General features: G+C 37.6%; 1 protein-coding gene across 1 annotated transcript; it reads left to right on the top strand.

Annotated features, from left to right (window-relative positions):
• Positions 1–2,718: 2,718 nt before the first annotated feature.
• LOC117292849 (serine/threonine-protein phosphatase CPPED1-like) lies at positions 2,719–10,628 on the top strand. Its single transcript, XM_033775018.1, has 5 exons — positions 2,719–2,862; positions 5,636–5,842; positions 8,429–8,710; positions 9,465–9,605; positions 10,309–10,628. Exons 1-5 carry the CDS (start codon positions 2,778–2,780, stop codon positions 10,500–10,502), a joined length of 909 nt encoding a protein of 302 aa, XP_033630909.1. The 5' UTR covers positions 2,719–2,777; the 3' UTR covers positions 10,503–10,628.
• Positions 10,629–16,646: the final 6,018 nt, after the last annotated feature.

Genomic DNA, 16,646 nt, shown 5'->3' with positions numbered 1-16,646 from the left:
GGGAAAGGGATTAAGGGAAGGATCCAGAAAGAATCGGAAAGATATAGCCAATCGAAGTTTCTATTTCAGAAACAATTGGTGGCTATGAACCAATAGTAGTAAAGTGGTGAGGACAAAGGATGATCAGTATGAAAGGATCGATTACTGGACCATATTTTGTTATTTTATACATATATATAAATACATATTTTGTAGTCTGGCGTCGAGCATTTGGCAGTATTTACAATGATGTTGAGCCATATTTAGGCCTATATAATGCCAATGTTTTGATGAAACTTATACTCTGCTGTTCAGTGGGAAAAAATCTCATGTTTTTAACATGATGAAAAAAAACAAATTTTGGCCTGTGTCTGTATTGAATGCTATATAATGCTATATAATGAGTTTTGATTTAAAATAAAACTGGCAATTACATAAAGTAGTTATAAACTATTGACCTTTCTCAAAGACACTGTACACTATCGGTAATTGTTAAAGACTAGTCTTTTTCTTTGGTGTATATCGACATTCTGCACAAAATAACAAACCTGTCAAAACACCTTTGTCACACGAAGTTGTGTGCTTTCAGATGCTTGATTTCGGGACCTCAAAATCTAATTCTGAGGTGAGGTCTCGCAATCAAATTCAAATAATAATATTAGTGGAATTTTACTTCTTTCTCGAAAACTACATTTTTCAGAGGGAGCCGTTTCTCACAATGTTTTATAGTATCAACAGCTCTCCCTTGCTTGTTACCAAGTAATGGTTTTTATGCTAACAAGCATTTTGAGTAATTACCAATAGTGTCCGCTATGGGAAAAAAATAAAAAAAAGAAACAAAGACCAGCGTTTTTTATAAAGCGCAATATAGTGGAGGTCGGATAGTGCAAGTTGGCTTTCAAGATCAAGATCAAAACAAGATGAAGACTGCAAAGTGTAAGAGAAGATCTAACCCGTTCTCTTGCAGAGTCCCACCCCTTTGTCAAGCCCCTTCCCCACTGAAGTTTGCCGACCTTGTTGATGTTGTCCTTGCTTATTATAGCTTTCAAGATGAACTCGAATTGGTTTTAGTGGCATTTCTTGATTGTTTGCACAGTGGTCGAATCCATTGATGCTTATTAATGTTTGTTACTGGAATTTTCTTCAGGGTTGATGCTTCATCAAATTAACAGTTGTTGTCATGTTTTATTCCTAATTGTCATGATTTGTCAATAAGCGTAACGTTTTTTGAAGGATGATTACAAAACTCAACTTAAAACTTCAACATAACGTTAATTCTTGAAGAAATAAAGCGGAGAGAAAAACATTAAATAGTAAATGAAATTATACTAACAATTGCAAAAAAAATGGAGGAAAAAATATTCTGCATTTTCTCTATACTGCTCAGTGCTTTGAACTGTGGGCTTAAAATATGACAAGTATTTTAGTGCAACCAATATTTATTTGCAGTGAATGTTTGATCTGTACTAAACAGATAATGAATACCAGCTAAATTAATATTTGCATATCCTCAAAATTAGCATTACATCAATCCTGAATAATTATATAATTCTTTTGAAAAATTAGTAACATAAAGTCCATTAAATACGAAATAAATAAGAAAAGAAACAACATGGATCTGCTAACCCTTGCCCATTTGGCAAAAAAAAGGAAGTCTTATATCAATTACGATTATTATGGCTCATTGCCAGAAACTTCCCTGAACTAATATAATTTTGTGAGCGCTTGGAAAATGCAATACACAAAACAAAACAAGACAGAGGAGACCAAAACAGTAACACAAAACAAGACGGAGAAGAAGAAAGAAAGAAAGAAGAGGAGAGGTGGAAACGAGCAGATTCTTCACGAAGGAAAGACGTCAGTAAATTTAAGGTTTGTATATAGATGGTATACAGTATAGGCCTAGTGAGTATTCACGTGTTGGCATAATAGATAATAGATACATAGGCAAGATAACTCATCAGTTTCTGAGAACAGGTTAAAAGGATCAGCTATATGACTTAAGTGTTAAGTTTTGATTATAAGATCCTCTCCCGGTGATGCCCTTGATAAGGATGCCAGTCCGTATTTCACTTTACGAAATTCATCACAAGAGGAGTGGGTTTGAATATAAAAAAAAAAAAAAAAAAAAAAAAACAGTAGGCCTAACAGTACTTTCAACAACCTCATTGCCAAATGAAGTATATATTATATTTTTTATTATTTTTTGTATAATTAATTATAACCTGTATACATTACCTTTTCATTGAGTTCTCCATTCAAGTAAAGGTTAGAAACATGTCAAATGAAAGTAGGAGGTGGTTTATTACATCGACCCAGCACCTCGAAGCCACCCACGGCAGCCGCCCCACCCCCTTGTTTTCGTGTTATAGATAAAGTACATAATATATAGTAACAAATACTAATTATTCTCTTTTTATTAAATGTTTCCCCGTGTTAATCAATCGAAAACACCAGGATATGTTATTAATTTTATAAACGCATTACCAATCCCGCCAGAGGGCCCCTCCTCCTCATGTCTTCTTATTCCCCGCCCTCTTCCGTCCCCACCCTGCCCGAAGGTTCACCTAGTATCCAATGCAAGCCGTTGTTATTGTTACAGTTGTGGCGCTTCGCTGCGTACGTGTAATCTGGCACGGTACCAAACAAGTAACAACGTCTCGAAATAAGATTAACCTCCCGTACATAAATGCAGGTGGTGTGGTGGTCGGGATCAGTGCTCAACAAGTTACGGCTGGTGGTTGCAGTGTGGTGGCGGTGGTTGCATTCGTCGTGGTTTACAGCCGATTACCGTGAAAATGGCACTACAGGACAACCAAGGAACTGGCAAAAGACTCTTCCAAATTCGTGCTAGAAATCGTCAGTTTGATGGGTTCGATAAAGGTATGATTTAATTCCTTCACTGACATGTTTACCTTGAGTTTTTACTGTGACCACCACGTATTTTATAGTGACCATGACCGAGTACAGTGCAGTGGCCACAGTGCAGTGCTACCGATTTACGTACGATACGAGTGTAACAGGTTGACTTCCTAATTGCCGAACGTACGATAACGAATGGTATATTTATTACCATCAACGGGCCACCATTGATTGGGTCTGTCAGGGGATAATCTTCCGGACGTCGCCACCAATTTATCCGCCGTTAATTAACTCCAAAACCACTGAATTTTTGTCTTACCATCATGTCCATGCAGCTATGCAGTTATAAACAGGGACCAGTGATGCAGATTAACTTTATCTGGTCACATAACCCACAACAGTTTCACTTTTATTTTTTTGTTAATTCATTTGTTTTGGGCTATATTTTGTATTGTGGATAGTTTGTTTATATCACTTTAATTGATTATTTTACCTGCTCCCATCATGGAGGTACCTCCATGCTCTCACCATCTCTCACCCCTGCTCTTTTTAGCACGGAGAGGGGTTTAATTGGGGGAGGGGTCAATGGGGGCAGAGGGGTTCAATTTGGGGCACTGATAGGGGTATGGCTCATAGAGTTCAATTGTGGAATGGGCAACAAGAGGGTTCCAATGGGGGGGGGGGCTTAATGGAAAGAGGGGTTCAATAGAGGAGGGGTCAATGAGAAAAGGGTTCAAATGGGAGGGGGGTCAATGGATAGACTGCTCTCTTGGGTTCCAATGTCAAATAAGTGGTGTGTAGCTTGGGAAGACAGTGCCAACAGGGATTGGTAGATTTGAGAATATGGGGGAACATTGGCCTGAAAGCCATTTTTCAGACTTGTTCACATTCACTACCTCATCCACATATGAAAAGTTGTGTGGTGTCTGAACATTTCTGGGGGGAGGGGAGGGGGTTGGGGAGGTGGTTGGGGGAGAACAAAATCAAGTATCTGTTCTCCCTCGACACCAAACGAAACTAAAACGGCCATTCCCTGCCTTTTCTCTTAATTTCTTATCTGAATATTTGACCAGGTAGACTCCCGTTTTTTTCTCAGTCTCCCCCCCCCCCGAGGCTGATTGGATGTTAGATATCTTGTTGATTCATTTCTTGAATCATTTACTAGAAAATCCATCTGGCCAGCAGGGCAACTTAACACGTTTTTTTATATTCATTTTTGTTGGTGCATATGTCTTTGGTTAATATTTAGCTTTCAATACATTGATTGCCAAATTGTCAATATCTGGAATGTCTGGTTGTTGCGAATGCAAACACACATCCATTTTTTTCCTGTCCGAAAGTGTACAATGGCTTTAATACAAAAAATAACAAAAATTAAATTGAAGCTTCATGCATTATTAATTAACCTGCAACAATCCTCCAGAGCAATATTTCTTTATTAATACAGTATGATGAATTGCAATAGACGCCGTCTTTACAGGCAAATTGCATTTTTGTTTGGGGGGGGGGGGGCGCCAAGTGTCCAGTTTATTAACGCTCACGCTGTTTACTAACCAATCAGGCATCGAGTTGTGTGAAATGTGCGAGTGGCTGTGTGTTCCGAATTGCCCATAAAGATGGTGGTTTATGTCATAGAACTATCTTTCTGCTATTGTAATTGCCTGCAAAGGATGATTAAAGTTTTTTTAATTGAATTTTGAATTGAATTGAATATCTAGGCCTATATAGTCAATATGCTAATTTCAGTCTACCACAGTTGACCATATAATTATTTCACAGCATGAGACCACTTTCATCGGCAAATTTCTCTGCATCACGACAGTCCTGCTGATTTGAAAATCGCAGGCGTATGGGAAAAAACACACCTGGGTTTTTGTTTAGGTGTGTGAATTTGCCGAGCGTCAAATTAGTGGTGCACAGGCTGGGACTGAAACCAAAGTTAGGCATATTATGTCAAGGTGTTGTTTACTGTTCATTTCCTTTCAAAATTCACACTAATTTGTATCCACTACAGCTTCAAGGGTTCCTTATTAAGACGTAACAGGTGACTGTACTTCATAATAATAAGAGTGGCTTCTTATACAGCGCTTTCTCATTGAGCTTCAACCTTATTACCCTCATCACTGGGCCATACATGTACATGTAAATCATTCCTCATCTCAGCTCCCTGGGGAGTATACAGCCTGTGCTGCCAAATATGTAGTGCACTAAGCTAAATCTATCACAAGAACCAACTCTGTACACATTTACCTGTGGTTGGAGAGAAGCTTGTGGTTAAGTGTCTTGTTCTAAAGGACACAAGTGTCACGACCGGGATTCGAACCCACACTCTGCTGAACAGAAACACCAGAGCTTGAGTTCCCGCTCAGCCACGACACTCCAGACTTGTAGTTTGAGCGCGCCGTTAATATTGGCCAAAATACTGCATCTTGAAATTGGTCTGATATGAGTAGCTAACAGATCATTGATGTGTTGAACACTACAACACACATATATTTACTCTCAAGGTAAATGACCCAGCTATCCCAAACCATTGTTTCTGCTGCATTTCTCATTGTGTAGTGCATTGTGTAGTGATGTTGGCCATTGTTCACTTATAGGCCCGGTGCCTCTCAATACAGTAACCGCAAGTAGTCCTATCACACCACAAAACTTGTAATGCATTGCATTGAAGGCAACTTATTTTATCAGTCGACATTATTGAAATCAATGGTAGATAGAATAGCCTCCCAAATTATTTTGTATTTATTAAAATACCCAAGTTTTTCCCTCTTTTTTATTTTTATTTTTTTAGAACATGAAAGGACATGGAGAGGGCCATTCACGTTCATCGCTTCAGCTGATATACAGTTTGGTATGTCAGCCGCATGGGACGACCCTACAGTACAGGATTGCGAGCCAGAGGTGAAGCTGATGAGGAAAGGGATTGAAAAGATTAATAAGATGCAACCGAGCCCACGATTCCTCGTCGTACTCGGTGATCTGATTGACGCAAACCCAGGTATGTGTTGGGGGATAGGAGATTTGGGATTCACAGAATTCTGCGTCTTTCCTTTTGGACCAAAACATTGCACAAAACATTGTATACTAAATAACATCTTGATTGGTGTCAACAAATCCCTAATCACTAAACTCCAGAATGTCCAACGCACCTCTGTTCGTGTCATTGTCAAGCGCAAGAAGTACGACACCATCACTTAAGATCTCAATGCTTTTCACTGGCTCCCTATACAACAGCAGATCAAATTCAAAGTTCTTCTTGTGTACAAATCTCTCTATAAACCGTCGCCATCCTACATATCTGACTTACTGCAACTGCAACCACAAAGCAGACAGCTTAGATCATCCACATCTTCTCATCAGTATACAATTGTTGCACGCTGTGACGAGATCCATGGCGGTTTGTATACCCGAGGGGGGAAATGGCACCCGAGGCGAAGCTGAGGGTGCCATTTGCCACTGAGGGTGTACAAAACCCATGGACCCCAGTCACAGCGTGCAACAATTGTTTTGTTATACCTTGGTAACATTGTTATTCCTCTTCTGGAAGTTCTGTTGTCATCTTCAAACATTATTAAAACGGAGCAATGCATAGTTCAATCATGGTTTAATAAGCAGACGAACAGTTCAAACAAGAAACAATTCTTTACCTGTTGATCGAACCCGCGTGTTTCGCACAGCGCTTGAAATCGACGAACGGTGGGAACGATCAAGGTGATGTACACCGGTGTACATCACTTTTCATGTTACCCGGCGCGCTGTGCATTACGCGTAGCGCGCATCATTAGCCATGATTCATGCGTATTTGTTGCACGGCACGTGATTGGTTCTCGACCAATCAAACTTCTCAATTTGCACAGAGGTCTAACAATTTATTGTGCTCAGAACCCATGGTGTGTTATTTGCAGATCACTTACTCTCCTGTTTTGGACCAGAAGAATGGAACACTCTCCCTAACAGCATTAAGGATGCTAATAATAATATCATAATAACAAATTCTTATATAGCGCATCACAATAACCGTATCAATTTACATTAGTGCCCTGGGGTTGATTTCATAAAGAGTTAAAGGCAGTGGACACTATTGGTAATTACTCAAAATAATTATTAGCATAAAACCTTTCTTTGTGACAAGTAATAGGGAGAGGTTGATGGTATAAAACATTGTGAGAAACGGCACCCTCTGAAGTGCCATAGTTTCCGGGTAAGGAGGTATTTTCCACGAATTTGATTTTGAGACCTCAGATTTAGAACTTGAGGTCTCGAAATCAACCATCTAAACGCACACATCTTCGTGTGACAAGGGTGTTTTTTCTTTCCTTATTATCTCGCAAGTTCGATGACCGATTGAGCTCAAATTTTCACAGGTTTGTTATTTTATGCATATGTTGAGATACACCAACTATGAAGGCTAGTCTTTGACAATTACCAATAGTGACCACTGCCTTTAAGACTAGTCCTAACTATAGGACTAGTCTTAGGAAATATGAAAAAAGCATGGGTAGTCCTACATGTAAGCTAGGACGGGTAACTCGCCCTAACTCGAGATAGGAGTAGTCTTAACTCTTTGTGAAACCCCAGGCTGGTCGTTGGGCCAATAAGATTCCTTTAATCTTTCTCAGCTCCCACTAGGGAGTATACAGATCGAGCTGTCGTGGCACTCCAAAGGCTTTTTCATTCACAATATCAACCTCTACCCTCGCAGGTACCCATTTATACTCATGGGTTAAGAGAAGCAATTATAGTAAAGTGTCTTGCTCATGGCCACAGGTATCACGACCCGGATTCAACACTATTCATATTCACTCCTCAAATGTTTTCTATTCCAACAAGTGAATCAAAATTAATTTCATCCAACGGTCTTGAGCGCCTTTGAACAACTTTGGTTGATTTTAGCGCTATATAAATTCCCTCTGATTGATTGATTGAAAACAGTCGCAGTTCCTTCATAAATTATTAATCTTTCTTTTTCAAGTGATTTTGGAAGACGACATTTGTCAGCTCAACAATCAAAACTAACAAGTAATATTGATACTTAACATTTTTACTCTTGGTGATATTTTGAGTACTGAATTGAGTAACCATTTAATGCCGTATTTAATGCTCCATGCCTTAGTGCCTCTTCAAAAGTTGCCAACAGACTTAAAGACACTGGACACAATTTGTTATTTTCAAAGACCAGTCTTCTCACTTGGTGTATCTCAACATATGCAAAAAATAACGTACCTGTGAAAATCTGAACTCAAATGGTCGTCGAGGTTGCGAAATAATAATGAAAGAAAAACACACCCTTGTCACACGAAGTTGTGTGCTTTCAGATGCTTGATTTTGACGCCTCAAAATTACTTCTTTCTCGAAAACTACATTACTTCAGAGGGAGCCATTTCGCACAAGGTTTTATACAAACCAAATTCATGGAAAGTTACTTCCTTACTTCAGAGGGAACCGTTTCTCACAATGTTTTATACTATCAACCTCTCCCCATTACTCGTTATCATGCTTATAATTATTTTGAGTAATTACAAACAGTGTCCACTGCCTTTAATGAACAGTCAATATATGTCTTTGTATTTTCATACTTTGTCAGGTACTGCAGGAAGCGATGGTCAGGTGACGTCTTTCATAGAGGAATCGAATCGTCTAAATCCATGCATACCGCTCGTTTGCTTACCGGGAAATCACGATATCGGTGACGTTCCAACACCTGAAGACATTCAATCCTACAGAAATACATTTGGGGATGATTACTTCGCATTCTGGGTTGGCGGGGTGAGGTTTATCGTCCTCAACTCGCAGCTGTTTGCCGACTCCAGCAAATGCGAGGAAGTGAAGAGGGAGCAAGACCTCTGGCTGGATCAACAGCTTGAAGGTAGATTTTAAGACAATTTTTAGAAGTCTTTAGTTGCTTCTGTAAGTCCCGTCAAAGGCATTGGACACATTTGGTAATTGTCAAAGATTAAAGTAACAAACCTACAAACCTGTGATTGATAATTTTGGTCATTGAATTTGCAAGAGAATAATGAAAGAAAAAACACCCTTGTTTGGTTTTATTAATTTGTATGCTTTCAAATGCATGATAAAAAAGGCTTCAGCTGAAGTCTTTTATTATTTGAATGAGAAATTACCTCTTTCTCAAAAACTACATGTACGTTTCTTCAGAAATCGGCGGTAAGCAGAGCCATGAGATTGAGTCTAGAGATTTAATCCAGTTGGCTTGACCGCTCTTCATATAGATGGTGATATCAACAATTAATTATTTGATCAGTAAAACTAAACACCCTGTATGTATAATCCCTGTTATTCCATACTTATTCCTTTTGGGGGGTTTAAGGCCCGGTCACACAGGCCGCAATGATGATAATGAGAACGAAAGCGCAAAACGATAAAATTGCAGGCCCTCGATTGGTTGAATGAGCTTAGGCGTGTTCTGCGTGGAGCAATTCAACCAATAGATTGCGTCGTTATCGTTTTCGTTATCGCTGTAGTCTGACTTGGCCTTTTAACTTGTCCTGATAACATTTTGTCTGGAACTGTTTTTACAAACTGTTGTATCTTGATGACAAAATGTTTGAAAACTTTGAAAGGAAATGTCTTTATTTTCTTTTTCTATTATCTGTTTGCAGACGCACAATCCTCTGGTTGTAAACACATCGTTGTGTTTCAGCACATCCCATGGTTCTTGAAAACGCCGGAGGAAGACAACGATTATTTTAATACTGACCTTAGCAAGAGAACGCCAATGTTGAAAAAGCTACATGAAGCTGGTAAGGGAATTGATAGTGTCACGTTTGTTGTTGACGATTCTGGTGAACACAAAGCAAAATTGTGACTTAAAGGAACGTTACAGAATTGGTAAGAAACAAAAATCGTGAAGATCACAGATTTACTTAAAACTTACACGGTCTAATGATGATGATAGTTGAAAACATTCCTTGAAATATTCTGTCTAAAATGTCATATTTGATGAGGAATAAATAATCTAACTTCGCGTTTGGAGTTAATCGCTCAGTGAGCGTTTTATTCATTTTCATTTTGGCATCGATGCAATGCAAATTTGTAATCGTTTTTTTCACTATACTTTCGTGACCCAGATGGCCGATCGATCTCAAACTTCTACAAGGGTGTCAGTTTATGTATATGATGGATTTACATAAAGTGCTTTACTGCCAGCAACTTTTTTGTTAGCAAAAACCAATTCTGTAATGTTCCTTAAAACTGACAAGGTAAATTTGAATAAATTTGGGGTTAAACAACGAAAATTTGACTAGAACCCAGTTACTTTCCTCTGTGGTTTACCACTTGCTTGGTCAAAAACGCAACTTTTAAAAATAAGTAAAATTTTAGTTTCCCATACTACACCAATCACTTTGAAAACTGCTTTTACTAAGAGCTATTCTAGTTCATTAAAATTACTCAAAAGCTAATTAACATCAAGCAACAAAATGTTAAAACTCTTTTTTTCTGCAGGAGTGCGCATAATCTTCAGTGGTCATTACCATCGTCGAGCTGGGGGTTTCTACAAAGAAATGGAGCATGTTGTCGCTTCAGCGTGGGGTTTCCCACTTGGGGAGGATAAGTCCGGAGCGTACGTTGTCAAGGTAACAGAGGATGCCATTTCCCATCAATTCTATCCAATCGATGAGCTACCTCTTGAAAGTTAATAGTCAAGTGTATATATTATTGTCAAAGATCGTTTGATGTTTAACTCACAGATAGCAGTTGCTCTTAAAGGAACACGTTGCCTTGGATCGAACGAGTTGGTCTTTGAAAAGCGTTTGAAACCGTTTGTTATGAAATGCAAATGGTTAGATAGATAATTTAAAAGTAAAATATAATGATCCAAACAAGTATCTCTCAAAATTGCACGATATTCTTTTTTTGTTGCGAACTAAACACTGTCGGCCATTTTATTCACAAAATGGCCGACCACGTTTCTTCACGACGTAAGAGGAAAACATGCAATTTCGAGGCATGTTTGTGTGGATCATTATATTCTACTTTTAAATTATCCATCTAACCATTTTCAATGCACAACAAAGGGCTTCAAACGCTTTTCAAAGACAAACTCGACTGATTCAATCAAGGCAACGTGTTCCTTTAACGACCTCTTGATAGATATCAAGTAGGCCTGGGTGACTAGTGAAATTATCTACTTGACTAGTCGAGCCTCAAATAGTAACAACTTGGGCACTAGTTGCGACTATTATTTTATTCCAAAGATGCAATGCAGCATAATGTTTGGGGCAGGCGTAATAGTGAAACTCATGCTGAAAGATATTTTCAGTGTCACTGATGTCTGATTGGTTTTGTAAGTAAATTATGTTGTCGTGAATAGTTGTGAGCAACACAATTGGTTCACCAACCAGGTAGTTGCGACTATTTATGTCATAGTCACGACTATTTTTTTAGTATTCATGGCGGCTTGATCAATCGAGTTGTTGAAAAACGGTAGTCGCAACTCGACTAAGCAATCAATGCTAGTCGCACTAGTCGCCCAGACCTAATGTAAAATAAGGTCAATATCTTGCCTGTAACCAATATTTATGTGAAACAGAATTGAGCCACTTGACGCCGAGTGACTATAGGTAAAGTCATGCAAAAGAATATCTTACTCTGAAGTATTGAAAACTCGCTATACAATACTGACATATTGGTGCTCCTGTGAATGTCAGTTGTTGTTTTGTTTTTATTTTAAAAGTTTATTTACTTAAATTCCATATCAATTGGATAGAGTAGAGGGCACTGTTTGGTTTGGACCATAGAAATAGAACCCAGAGAACGCTGAGTGCGTCGTTGTTCAAGCGATTTCTTTGCGAGACCATTTTTATGGATGAGCGTACGCCATTTTTTACGCTTGTATGGCAAAATAGTTTGCCAAACAGAACAGTTGACGTCATGAACATTGACCAATGAAAACACGTTTTATCGGTCGATGTGCGATGCAATTTTGCCATACACGCGTGTCACGCGATGATCGTTGCAGGAGTTATGATTAAAACATTACGCAGTGAGATCTTAGCCCCTGGGAACAAGGTTGCCACTGCCATACCAACTTGATAAAGACTTGTCCTAGTAATGAGATTTCAACAGAGCAAAACTGTGTAGATTTCTGCTTTTTAATTTGACGTTTTTGTATATTGACCCATTTCACCTGACGTCATCATCAGAAAAATCTTGAATGCGCCATACTGGTGGGCAATTTCACTGTGCGTTTTCATTTATAACTCTATGCATAGAGTATGCTGTGCGTTATGCAGTGAAGTGTGCATTTTAAGCGACGCGGCGTTAGTACACGTAAACCTAACTTGCCCACCAACATGGTGAGCGTGGCACCAATCGCCGCGTGTGACGTGCGTGCAAGGGGTCAATAGGTACAATGTATGCTGATAAGACTTGTAAAGCTAGATCTGCAATACATTTTTCCAGTAGAATAAATTATTTAGTTTACATAAACTGGAATCAATAGGCCTATTGAAATTTTAAAATATATTTTAGGTAGGCCTATCTTTAAGAACAAAGGCATCAGAATATAGAGCTGATTTTTATAATCATGTCCGCTTTCATATTATATTGTTAATAGTTCAGTTAAAAAAACAAAAACAGTACATATACAATTAAATGGAAATTCAAACAAAGGTTTTTAGAAAAGTATTTATTCATTCCTATATTCTAGTTTTTAAGAAACACACCATAAAGTCATTTATGTGTAGATGTTCACTATTCCAAGAACGAACCTAGAACTGTTGTAGACGCTCAAATATTTGCTTGTTTTTTTTTTTTTTATTGTTGAAGTTGAAAAAAGCAACAGGAGTTTGTGAGCGTGTCCTCAAATTCCAGCTTTTAAATTTTAACATAATTTTTTTGCTCTTTTTTTTTTTGGAGAAATGTAAATGGTGTTTGGCTATTGAACTTTCAATTTTAATTTAATAAATTTTGTAAGTTTGTTTAAAGGGTGGCTGCAGTGTTTTTGAAACTAGTTTAAACTATTAAACATGACTTTTTAAACCTGAAATATTTTGTATTATTTTTTATTAAATGCGCAATTATTTTAAAAATGGGTTTCAAGAGATTAGGGGAACCCACCCCGCCCCTAAAGGACTCTTTTTGCTGACGATATGTTTGAATTCCCGACGTGATGTCGATGGTAGGGGGGGGGGTAACAGTCCACAAAAGGGGGGGGGCATGACTTATTCGCTAATTACGCAAGTGAGATATGTCGGGAAAAAACGAAACGCATTTTATTGAGGTTCAATACATATATTAGAAATAAATGACAGCAAAATTAACTGTTTTATTTTATTTCACTGCAGCATCCCTTTAATCATTTTAAGAGTAGGTGGTGTAGTGGCTGTGGGGTTAAGAAGAGACGCAAGCTCTGGTGTAGGTTCGAGTCCTGGTACAGACACTTGGGTCCTTGAGCAAGATACTAACTACCATTATTTGTGGTTTTCCTTTTTCTTTTGGAATTATTTTTAACCAAATCAGGTGTTTTTGTTATACATGTATTATCCAGTCCGTTACTTTGTTAATACTGATGTAGTGGATTATAATCTTATTTATGCTGCAAAAAGACTGTAAAAACCCCCATGGAAGACATTTTGAATCTCTTAAGCCAACCACAGGTCAACCTACGATTTTCTTGCGCCCACAACAAACCGTCGACAACATGCAGACAAAAATATGCTCGGGTCACAACAACTGAGAGATCGAGCGCCTAAGATTGGTTGCCGATTGTCGTCAAGTCTTACAAGTTGAAGTTGTTCTATTCTTGCGACTGTTAATTTTTTTTCGGGCAGCGACTGTTTCAGATTGTCTTAAAATCACGCAGTTCGGCTCGAGTCGTAAATAATCGCCGGTTGAAAAGTTCCCAATTAGCTCAGGCTAAGTGTGATCCTGAAAAGTCAGTCATCGACTGTTTTTTGTTGAGGTAAGGTTGACTTGAGGTCGGCTTTAGAGTGTGTAATTTTGTGTCCTCCACTCTACAAGTTAAACAAAAAGGTTCTGGAAACTTGAGACTGAAGAGGTGTTCAGTGTCTACTCTTGATTTAGCCCTTAAAGATTCAACCAGTCACATATGTAGTATATTAATTGCATTTCGGTTATATGATTGGTGGAAGTCATTTTTGAATTTGATCAATAACGGGTATTTTTGTACGAATATGTTTTTGATGTTTCATATTGTAAATGAATGCTGGATCAACTTTAAACCGAATTTTTGAAGTATGGGAACATTTATCAACTATTAAACTATTTACAAAACACTCTTTACAACATACAACCCCCCATCCCCCCCAAAAAAAAAAAAAAATAAATAAAAAATTAGATAAATAGAATATAAAGGGATAAATACATACATTAATCAATCAATCAATCAATCATATAAACGATAACAATTAACTAAACAAAAATAACAAGACAAATAACACACTTACAAAAGACAGGTTTTTTATATAACCTCCCCCCCCCAATAATACAGTCTTGGAAATTTCCATTTGTATTTTAAAATGGTTTCCAACTTTTTGAAGTATGATTAGCATGAAAAAAAGCACACAGTTCAAGTCTGTTTGCCCAAAGGTAAATTGTTATATGTAACTTCTTAGTGTAAATAATGATTACAACTTCATAGTATTATATCCTGTACTGTACAAAAGGACTTCATCAAATACTTGAATGAGAAAATCATGATGCCTTCAATATTCTCAAAGTGATAAAGATTAATTATAAAATAATAATAGTAATCATCATGATCATCATATTTTTTTGATGTGATTTTATTGTAAACCAAATGCCATTAGTCTATGACTTTTTATTTGGTCTTGTATTTTTATATGAAAATAAAGCAATATTGAATTGAATTGAATTTGAATAAACACAAATTTGATTCATTCTAAATTATGTGTGATTATTAAAACCAATTACTATTAAAGCCATTATACACTTTCGGTAAACAGTATTGTCCAAGTCCCACACTTCGTGTATCACAACTTATATATAAAATAACAATCCTGTGGAAATTTAGGCTCAATCGGACATCGGAGTCGGGAGAAAATAACGGGAAAACCCACTCCTGTTTTCGCCCGATTCGCCGTGTCATGACATGTGTTTATAACAAATCCGTAATTCTCGCTAACGAGAATTTATATTGTTTTACCGTTTTCTCAAAAAGTAAAGCATTTCATAGACTAATATTTCAAGAGAAGTCTTACACCCATACCTTCTTTTTTTCTTTTTTTCTGTACCGAAAGGGTCCAATGGCTTTAATGTTCGGAAAATAGCTTTCAAAATGTCAAAAGTCACAATTTTTACCAATGACATGTATTAAGTATGATCAGAACTAGACAACATTCCTCACAGTGACAACATCTAAACTGTTTAACAAGGTTCACTTTTGTCTTGATAGGTTTAATTGGTTAGATAAAGTGCTTGTTTAAAGCCATTGGACACTTTCGGTTAACCAGTATTGTCCAAAGACTCACACTTCGTGTATCACAACTTTATAACATTACAAACCTGTGAAAATTTAGGCTCAATCGGTCATCGTAGTCGGGAGAAAATAACGGGAAAACCCTACCTTGTTTTCGCACGTTTCGCCGTGTCATGACATGTGTTTACTATAAATCCGTAATTCTCATAGTCGAGAATTGATAAATGGATTGTGAATGGAACCGACATCGGGGCCTTTCATGATCAATCAGTTTACCATTTGGATATTATCCAGTAAATCGTGTTGCGATATCGGCGACTACGCCAACAAAATGAACGCCTCGAATCGAGACTAATTTACATGCCCTGCCCTTGTTCACCGGTTTTCATATGCTTGCAATTAAGCTCAAATTAAAGGAATCTTTGGATTTATTACAAGCCAGGTAATTACAACGGGATGCATTGTTGAGTCAGCCATGACCTTTGGAACACAACAAGGCACAAAAGAAGTATTAAAGTCACCAACCTGTTATTTAAAGACACTGGACACTAGTTTGGTAAAATGTCAAAGACCAGTCTTCTCACCTGGTGTATCTGCATATTATGCATAAAATAACAAACCTGTATTAGTTTTAACTCAATTGGTCAGCCGAGTTGCGAAAAAAATGCCCTTGTCACACGAAGTTGTGTGCTTTCAGATGCTTGATTTCGAGACCTCAAATTCTTTAAATCCGAGGTCTCGAAATCTACTTCGTGGAAAATTACTTCTTTCTTGAAAACTACGTCGTCAGAGGGGAGCCGTTTCTCACAATGTTTTAAACTATCAACAGCTCCCCATTACTCGTTACCAAGTAAGGTTTTATGTTAATAGTTATTTTGAGTATGTACCAATAGTGTCGACTGCCTTTCAAATTTGGGGAACATTTGCTACACACAATCATGAGTCGGTGAAATTCAAGAGGCGCAGGCAGGATGGAAGTTTGAGACAAAACGTTATTGCTTTATTGTAGGCGTATTTGCAACGGTCTCCTTCACTTGTCTGCTCTCGCCGAATGCCAGTTAAAAGAATTGCAAGCGAATCTAGAATTAGAAACTTCAAACCAAAAACAATTCGCTAATCCCCCAGCAGCAACTTTCTAAAATAACTGTTTTTTATTGTTATGTAAAATTACCCGAGTGGTTAAAAATAACAAAATGCATTTGAGGACACACATGGTAAGACAACTTCAACATAAACATATTTCAACATAAACATAGCGAGGGGCAATTTTCCAGCATTATCATGGTTAAACAAAATCATATAATAATATTATTTCTTTGTTTTTTTGCATCTTTGTGAGTGACAACTTTTGTGACGGTTCTATAATGATTATTAGTAGTAT

This window comes from Asterias rubens, chromosome 7 (assembly GCF_902459465.1).
Source record: "Asterias rubens chromosome 7, eAstRub1.3, whole genome shotgun sequence".
NCBI classification, from domain to species: domain Eukaryota; kingdom Metazoa; phylum Echinodermata; class Asteroidea; order Forcipulatida; family Asteriidae; genus Asterias; species Asterias rubens.
The sequence above is the reverse complement of the archived record's forward strand: the minus strand, read 5'-3'. Positions and strand labels throughout refer to the sequence as shown.

What these genes read in the sequence shown, in the direction of transcription:
- LOC117292849 (XM_033775018.1), top strand. Translation starts at nt 2,778, where the DNA reads ATGGCACTACAGGACAACCAAGGAACTGGCAAAAGACTCTTCCAAATT. An exon ending in GTTTGATGGGTTCGATAAAG is followed by an intron (nt 2,863 to 5,635) that starts GTATGATTTAAT and finishes TTATTTTTTTAG; the next exon opens with AACATGAAAGGACATGGAGA. An exon ending in GCTGGATCAACAGCTTGAAG is followed by an intron (nt 8,711 to 9,464) that starts GTAGATTTTAAG and finishes ATCTGTTTGCAG; the next exon opens with ACGCACAATCCTCTGGTTGT.